This window comes from Strigops habroptila, chromosome 8, assembly GCF_004027225.2.
Source record: "Strigops habroptila isolate Jane chromosome 8, bStrHab1.2.pri, whole genome shotgun sequence".
Classification (NCBI taxonomy): Eukaryota; Metazoa; Chordata; class Aves; order Psittaciformes; family Psittacidae; genus Strigops; species Strigops habroptila.
This window is the reverse complement of record NC_044284.2, coordinates 42023101-42031665: the sequence shown is the minus strand read 5'-3', so window position 1 is coordinate 42031665 and position 8565 is coordinate 42023101. Positions and strand designations below refer to the sequence as shown.

General features: G+C 48.4%; 1 protein-coding gene across 1 annotated transcript; it reads left to right on the top strand.

Moving 5' to 3' along the window:
* Positions 1–517: 517 nt before the first annotated feature.
* Positions 518–7616, top strand: RGS16 (regulator of G protein signaling 16). Its single transcript, XM_030495504.1, has 5 exons — positions 518–661; positions 1923–2024; positions 2719–2780; positions 4108–4274; positions 4555–7616. The coding sequence occupies exons 1-5, from the start codon at positions 582–584 to the stop codon at positions 4753–4755; spliced, it is 612 nt and encodes a 203-aa protein (XP_030351364.1). The 5' UTR covers positions 518–581; the 3' UTR covers positions 4756–7616.
* The last annotated feature ends 949 nt before the right edge of the window (positions 7617–8565 follow it).

The window sequence follows — 8565 nt, the reverse complement described above, 5'->3', positions numbered from 1 at the left end:
TTTGCACCTGCCCTTGGGATGCTGCAGAGCAGCCTGACTTTGCTGGTGACCAGCATCCCCTGCTTACACCAGCTGGGGAAAAGCTTGCTGCTGCGATGCTGCCAAGCCAGCCCCTGCAGCGCTGGGAGGATTGGAAGTCCTCGTGCCACAGGATGGAGCTGACGAACTGGCATGAATTACAGCGTCTGTCCTGTCCCTCTTGCTCTCTCCATCTGCGTACTCACCCGCTGGCAGTTACTCAGCAGGTTCCACATGCTGGTGGAAACGAGCCTGTTTTTTCCTGTTATCGAGGAAGCAGTTATGACTGTGATGCTCAAGGACAAGCCTGGGCCTCCCACTCCCCCTCCCTTAACAGCACGAAAGAAACCTACCTAAGCCGTTATCTTTGCTGGGCACTGCTGTAGCAGCTTTTGGTTGGCTGGAGGCTGGAGCGATGCTGGGCCTCCCTCCCAGCTCTTCCACCTCCAACCTGATATAAAGCACGGCTCCTCGCTGCTTTTCCAGCTGACAGCACATGTCTGTGAGTGCAGGTGGTGCCACAGCTGCCTGTTGCACACCACTGCCACCGCTGTAAGGACCCGATGAGTTGCTGGATGTCTGGGTGCCCAGCTCTCAGCATGTGCCGGGGGTTAACTGCGCTCCCCATCAGTTGCCTGGAAAGGTAAGGGCCTTTGCCACGCCGCAATGCTGGGATGCAGAGGGTTAGCTGGAAAAGATGCACCTAACTTAGAAGTGGCTGGACCAGCCTCTGCTGCTGTGGCCGTGATGTTTTGGCAGAAATTGGAGTGCAGACCACAAGAAAAAACACGAAAGATGGCCTGACAGATTTGCTTTGGCTGTATCCATTCTGCTTCCCAGGAGGGGAATACGGAGGCAAAACATGAAGAGAGAGAGGAGACTGGATAGGGCTGCCCTGCGTGTGTCCAGGTGTACAAGCGCACGGGAATTGTTGCTCTGGCTCTGCAGAACTTGCTTCAAGTTGACAGCAGCAGGACTATTTTTGTCAACACGGTCGACATGTTAAATGACATGTTGCTCCTCCTGCCAAACATGGCTACAAAGCCCCACGCTGCCGGCTTGACATTTAAACACTTATTTTTGTATGAGTGCCTTGGGATGCCTGAATGAGCTGCAGCACACAAATAGCAGCGGGGCTGCGCACTGCCTGGGGAGGGACCCAAGGGAGAGGAGTCGATTTAACAGCAGCTCCTACCATATTGCTGCAGAGACCTCCCGGCAGGGAGGTGCTTCTGTGCCACCGCCACAGAGCTGCGGTAACCGGCAGTAGCATCCCAGGCTCTTGCAAAGGAGCTCTGGCACAGGAGCATCGTGCTGCTGCTGGGCTTGCTGGGTCTCAAAGGCATGGGGTAGGTGGATGGTGCCACTGGGGAGCACAGCCATCCCCATGGTGTGGTAGCAGGCTCCTGGTGATGCAGGGGCACCCCCAAAAAAAAGCAGGGGAGCATCAGCCCTGCTGCAGCAGCCTCGCAGCAGGGAGATGCTCTTCTTCTGCTGAGCAGAAAGCAATCACTGTGTTTTCCCAGCGTTTTGAGAGCAGTGTAGCACTGCTGGGAGAGGGGGGTGGGAAAAGGAGCCAGGTTAGCTCCAGGGGGATGGGGGGCTGCAGCTGCTCCTGTCCCAGAGGAAAAAGCTTGCTGTGCTTTATAAATGCATGCGACACTACCTGAGAAGAGAGCAGGAGGGAACAGTCCCCTGGGCTTAATGCACTGCTGAGTGTGGTTGCCAGGGAGCAGAAAAGCATTTATTTCATACATCACAAGGCAAAAAAGCAGCTGAAACTGAGGAGAGAGGGCTGCCCCTCCGAGCTGTGTCGGGTCTGTGGGGTGCAGCCCCTGCAAGGCAGGGGTGTGGGCAGCAGCTGTCCAGTGGTCCAACAATCCCTCTTCTCCTTTTACTTCCAGAGCCAAGGATCTGAAGACCCACTTAGGAATCCTGCTTCATAAACCAGAGCTGGGACACAGGACTGGGGCCTCCAGCAAGCTGCAGCTGGGCTCCAGGCAGAGGTAAGCCAGGCAGTGCCATGTCTCAGGTTCAGCCTGGGACAGGTCCCCGTGGACCAGGCTGTCCTGGGGGATGCTTCTGCCCATCTGCGCAACAGAGAGATGAGAGTGCAGCTCGCCCTCCCCACGGTCCCACCCTGGCAGGCAGGATGGGCGGATCATTTCTGAGCTCCACCAGTTATAAAATCAGATGGGAGAACTGATGTTCCAGCATTAGGTACAGGAGAGCAGGGCCTTAGTAATAGGCAAGAAACCTAGAGGGCTCCCACATTTTCTGGCATCTCATACTAGTGCCTGGGACCCCTGAGGAATGAAGGCAGCATTAAAAACAAAATACTAAATATTGCTGCTGAAGGCGGGGTATCATCTTGCAGAGGAGGCTCTGCTGGGTTCGTGCCAGCAGAAGAGGGCTCTTCTGCATATCCTCTAGAGCAGCTACCTGGCCAAAGCTGCACTATGGAGCTGAGGTCTGGTGAGCCATCAGGGAAGTTAAAAGAAGGAGAGAAAGGAAAGAGAACCCACAGGTAATGGATGCTGGGGTCTCACTTTGGTTTCCTACCGGGTGCTGCTGCCTCCCTTCTTGCACTGCCTCCCATTAACTGGCCTGCTTGACTGAAGTGCCCTCATCCTTCACTATGGGGCAGAAGATGTGTTGTTTGTGGCACAGTAACCCTTACATCATTTTGTCTTTTTTCAGAGATTCTTCACAAGAAGTACTAGAATGGAGGGAGTCCTTCGACCAACTCCTGAAGAGTAAAAGTAAGTAGGATCTTGTGTTCTCCTCTTGGTGAGATCAAATAGGACAAATATGTTCCTAGTGAGCTGGGGGGTGCTGTATGCCTGGAGGCAGTGTGTGAAGAAATCTTGCCTCTTCCTCAGGCAAGATAGTTTAGGATTTAGAGAGAAGCCCCTTTCTTGCCCTGACAGAGGTGATGTATGTGGGTCATTGTGTGGCTTGCGAAGCTGTATGCTTTTCTTGTGGCTGGGTGCTTTGTGGGGGGCACAAGTGCTGTCTCGCAACACCTTGCTGCTGCCTCAGGACAGGAGCATCATCGTGGGCATCCCATGTACAGCAGCTCTTCGGGGGAATGCCCTGACAGTTCCTTTCTCCACACTTAGGAGAAGGAAATGTGTCTGCTTTCCAACGTCCCCCTTTGCATAGCAATGCAGCCACCTCCTCACAGGCTTTTGTTCCTCAGAAAACTGCACTGCTGCCCTCTGTCTGTCTGTCCATCCTATGCCTCTGAGGATGGCTCTTCCAAAGGGAGAAGGAATTCAGCTGCTTTACTGAGTTACACATAGCTATTTTTCCCTCCGATATTTGCTATATGTATGGTGATACACAGGGTTCCTGTAAGGCGCTGTCTCCCTCTTCCCCACACAGACAGTCTCTCCAGACCCAGAGAGGGGACTTCTTTTTGAGTCCCACATGTAATCCTTTCCTTACACTCGGCTTTACAGCAGCTACACAGTGGTAGAAATGCCAAATTTTAATACAAAAGAAGTCGCCTACCTTAAAAGTTACTCCACAGCAAGAGAAAGTCCTTCCATAGTGCTAGTTTGGGGTTTCATGTATTTTTTTTTCCAGCGTTCCTCATGTGCTGTGATGGCTAACAAGTACCTCCAGCTTTGTAACTTAATGCTTTCCCCCAGCCTGGCTCTGAAATCCCTGCTGCAATTACTCTCCCATACTCCTCAGCATCTCGTTCCCCCTAGATTTCAGCTAAGAAATAAAAATAAAGCCATCTCTGCTTGGTTCCTGCAGGCATGCTGATACGTCAGTGGATTTCTCCATAGGTAGAATTAGCTCTTTTCCGAAGCTGTAAAGAAAATACTCTGAAGCCTCATTACAGAAAGGTCAGATAAATAAAACCAGAGGATTACTTGTCTGTGGGAAAGGATTTTATTGGAGTCTAGAGGCCAATTAGCAACATCTCAGAGGGTGGAATTTGCCTGGAGGGAAAGGAGGAAATCTGCAGATGTCAAGGTCTGAGCTTCCAGGGCGATGCTCACAGGCAGTGCGGAGTCTAACAGTCCTCTTTCTACCCCCTGCTGCCCCATTGACTGCTCTTCTCTCCCTCCCCAGGTGGAGTGACCGCCTTCCACACCTTCCTGAAGACGGAGTTCAGCGAGGAGAACCTTGACTTCTGGCTGGCATGCGAGGACTTCAAAAAGACCCGGTCGAAAACCAAGCTGGCCTCCAAGGCCAACAGGATCTTTGAGGAGTTTGTCCAAAATGAGGCACCCAGGGAGGTGAGAGCATTTCCTGCCTTTGTACTGTGGCATCAAATAGAGTGGGAAAGGAATAAAATATCCTGGTGGGTTTTATTAAAGTGTTCTCAGTTCAGTGGGAAGATATGCTTACATTCATGAGAGCTTTCATTGTTAATATCGTGTAGTCTACCAATGTGAAGGGCTGTAAAGGCTTGCAAGCATCTTCACCCTCATCTGAGGATGGAGAAAACAGTTTTCTTCCCCCCATGGGAGGGAAGTTAACACTGAGTTAATATTTGTGGATGCTGCTTCCTTGCAGGTCAATATTGACCATGAAACCAGAGAGATCACCCGCAAGAACCTCTCAGGTGCCACCTCTGCTTGCTTTAACGAAGCTCAGGCTAAGACCCGCACTTTGATGGAGAAGGACTCCTACCCCCGATTCCTGAAGTCCGCTTCTTACCAGGACATGACCAAGCAGGCCACCAGCCGTGGCATCAGCAAGCGGTCGCATACCTGACCCATGCCCAAATTCACCACGGGAGGACAAGCCAGGGGACCAGACAGAGACTGAGAGACAGTTTGCAAGGGCTGAGGTCTGTGCAGTGGGGTTTTGGCTGAAGTCCTGGCAATTTAGCTGGAACCCCAGGACCTCAAGTGCTTCCTGCTTCCCACCGAGCTGTTGGGAAAACTGGTCCTCCCTCCCTGGAGCAGTAGAGTGGGTGGGAACCCGATGTCTCTGCTTGCAGCATGGCTGGAGACCTGCACCACCACAGGGACAGAAACAAATCAGATTGGAGTTGCAAGCCCAGGAAAAAGAGACGGGATTCCCCATAGCATCTGCAACCAGAGAGCTCCCACCTGCTGTCAGGACCGTGTCTCCGACCTGCAGCATCAGCTGCTGGCTGCAGGGCCAGCACACGAGCCTGCAGTTCCTGGGACAACCGCCCCAGACCTGCCCACAGGGCTTGCCCTGTGAGGGAATGGCCAGAATAAAAATCCAAAGACTACATGGCATTTTCAGCTGGAGGGAACCCTTCTCCTGATCCTGAGATCCTTCTGCCGTTTCCTATGCATGCTCTGTATCAAAGCTTTACACCTTCTTCCATACAGCATATCCCTAGAAGTGATGTTTTAATCCCTTGCTTAAGCTATGTGACCTTTGGATTGCACAAATCTTAGGCCATGTGCAGAAGATTTTATTACTTTTATTATTTATTTTATCATTATTATATATATATTTATTAGAGCACTGCTGAAAGCATACACGTCCCTTGCTCTGAGGAGCTTTTAAATGATATTATTTTAGCTATTGTAGTGCTTAGCATGCCTCTCATTACTTCTGTATAATAACTTAAGGTTGATGACCAGACAGATCTGTAACATGACTGTGGAACCAGGGATATGAATAGCAGCAGCAAGAGTTGCAGTCCAGCAAGGCTGCTAGAGGAGTCAGGTATCCTGTGAGCTTGAAGGACCATTGATGGCAGTAAAAGGATGCTTTGCAATCAGTGTTGTTTCCTTTCTCCTCTTAGCTTGTCCTAGACAGAGAATAGCACTGTAAAACAGGCACTTTGGTGAGTGATCCTATTGAAATTCTCTTTTTTGAATTTTTTTTTTTTTTTTTTTTTTTTTACACATTTTTCCCCTGGATTAAAATTGGGCTTGGTGTTCCCTTTGGCCAGTGAAACCAGTCTGCAGCCACAGCAGTTTACTAGAAACCGAGGGAGCTAAGCAGAACAGCGATGTGAGCTGTGAATTTAGTGTCTCAGGGCACAGCACGATGTTTTATCAGCTCAGACTTGTGGGGTGAGCTTTTCAGAAAGCCCTTCTGAGCAGGGATTTCTGAGTTCTTCAGCTGCTCTGGAAAGCTGTGGATTCCATTTGCCAGCAATGGTACCAGGCACTTGGGTGGGTGATGGGTTGTCCACCAGTATCTCATGCTGGGTCAGGGAGAACGTGCCACCAGCATAAGTTTCCTACTGAGACAGCCTGGGGCTGCCACATGTGCCTCCATTTATCTGTAAATACCAAACCTGGAGGTTCTTATCCTGCTGGTACTCACTACTTGCCAAGGGAACCATCTTTCACCCACCCCTTCAAACATTCATTAGAGCACAGGATTGCTCAGGCTTTTTGCAGCTGTTTGAGCAGAGCAAGGGACTGAGGACCAGTTTGGGGATGTTATTCTGAGCCCTTTTCTACATTCCCCATTCTGGTTCTATCTCTGAGCTTCAGTGGGTCCTGACTGTGTTTACAGGGAGATTTTAGCTGCTTTATTATATATTATTTATTTTTACAACTGGAACCACCTTCGTTGTGTTACTGAAAGACACACAATGGTCCATTTTCATTACTAACATAATATTGTTATTATAAAATATAAAGAGGAAAATACTGAGACAACATGCTTTTTTTTGGTAGTGGGTTTTCAATTTTTACATTCTAATTTTGGATGACTTGCAAAGCATGCTAGGGAAAGCTGCTTGTGTTGGACGGCTCAAGGTGCATTCACAGTTGCTTTGAAAGTTGCAATGTCAGGAACAGAAAAGAAAGGGGAAGACTTGTGAAGAGTAAAGTTTCAAGGTATTTGGCTTACTGAAGAGAACTGAACAGTTCACAGCAAGAATGGAAGCAGAAATTAAGTTTTTAATATATTAATTGCTAGGGTGTTCAGTACTGTTTGTTTTGCTCACCATTTTCTGACCACTTTTCAGGACTGCAGGTCCCAATACAACATATTTAGTATCAGTAAGACACCATTGTCTCAAAAGCATGGGAGGATTCAAGTGAGGGCTGCTGTCTGCAAAAACTGCTTTTGGGTCAACGTCATAAATAATTTGACTTTTATCAGTAACTCAGCTGACGACTGAATTCATTTGCAAAGGACAAAGTATCTGGTATTAAAGTGGTTATTAGAAGACATCCTACCTCTATTGCAGTGCTGTTTCTGAGGTCTTAGCAGTTCCCTGTGCCCTTATGGGATGCTTTTGGGAAGGCAGAGGTGTGCGTGGTGTATGCATCTCCAGAGACCGCAGGATCACTGCAGGGCTGCCTGTGGCACTAGCAATGCAGAGAGGGGAGCATTCAAGTGTGGCTTAGAGATGCTAATGCTCTGAATAAGAACAAAACAAAACATGTTTTTAAGTTATCTTCTTTCTTTTTATTATGTGCTTTGGAAGCCAGAATTAACTGGCCTGTGTCACTGGAGGAGGAGAGTGTGAGTGGACTGCTGAGGAAGAGCTGGCATCACAGCTGACTGTAGTTCAGGAGCACTTAGGTCCCAAGGTATGACTGCTAGCACAAGCCAGCCTCTGCCATTAAAACGCCATTTTACAAGCAACTGCATCTATAATAAAGCCTTATGTCTCTTCTAATGCAGCCATGCAGAGTCCGAGGATCATCATTCATTCTAAAATACAGTGTCTCTTCTCCATCCCTATTCCCCATAGATGTCATCCATCTAACTGGAGGAATGCAGTTTAAATTTCCCCTTATCTTTTATTCACTATTCATTAGACATAGCCCTGTCTTACAAGATAGATGATTTGTAATCGCAGCAGTCTGCATGTATACCTGATCCTAGTGCATGTCAGAGGAAAGAAATGAGCTGAAGGGTGTCCAGGAAGCATTTAAATTATCTGGCAAGAAAGACTTAGAGTAGTAAAACAGTCTAGAAGCATGTAGAAAGAATAAATACTGGTTTGTTCGGTCTTTTTTAAACGTAGCTGCTAACTGAAAAAAATTAATATTTTGTCTTGCATACCTTGAAGCTCTTTTAAAACCAATTCTCCATTAAAAAAATATTTAAATTGACCAACAAAAAAAAAAGTAAGAAAAAATCAGAACTAAAATATTTCTGAGCTTTCTTTAGATGGAAGTCTGGGGTTATGTCCATTCTTGATGCACCATGCATAGAGATGGATGGCCCAGGCTAAGTCTCAACCTTGGCGCCAGCACTCAGACTTCACAGCTGATACTGGAGTATCCCATTTGCAGCATAGTTTCATGTCTGCAAGTCTGAGATGCTTCCCAAAGAAAAAACTCGGCCAATAAAACCATGCTTGCATCTGGCATGTCCTTCTTGATTGCTGGCAAAACCCAGTGGTAATACAATAAAACCTATAAAGCTTTGGGGGGATAAAAAACCCCAACCCACAAAATCACATTGAGAAAGAGGAGTTGAAGCTTCCTGTGACCGCCTTTGGGCACAGCCGGCTGTGGTTGCTTCCAATAAACCACGACTGAAGTTTCCCAGGGCAGAGGCTGCGAATTTGGAAGCAGCAGAGAAGATCTGAGCTCCGGGGAGCAAATGTGGGGGTTGGGGCTG

What these genes read in the sequence shown, in the direction of transcription:
- RGS16 (XM_030495504.1), top strand. Translation starts at nt 582, where the DNA reads ATGAGTTGCTGGATGTCTGGGTGCCCAGCTCTCAGCATGTGCCGGGGG. An exon ending in CCCATCAGTTGCCTGGAAAG is followed by an intron (nt 662 to 1,922) that starts GTAAGGGCCTTT and finishes TTTTACTTCCAG; the next exon opens with AGCCAAGGATCTGAAGACCC. An exon ending in AAAATGAGGCACCCAGGGAG is followed by an intron (nt 4,275 to 4,554) that starts GTGAGAGCATTT and finishes GCTTCCTTGCAG; the next exon opens with GTCAATATTGACCATGAAAC.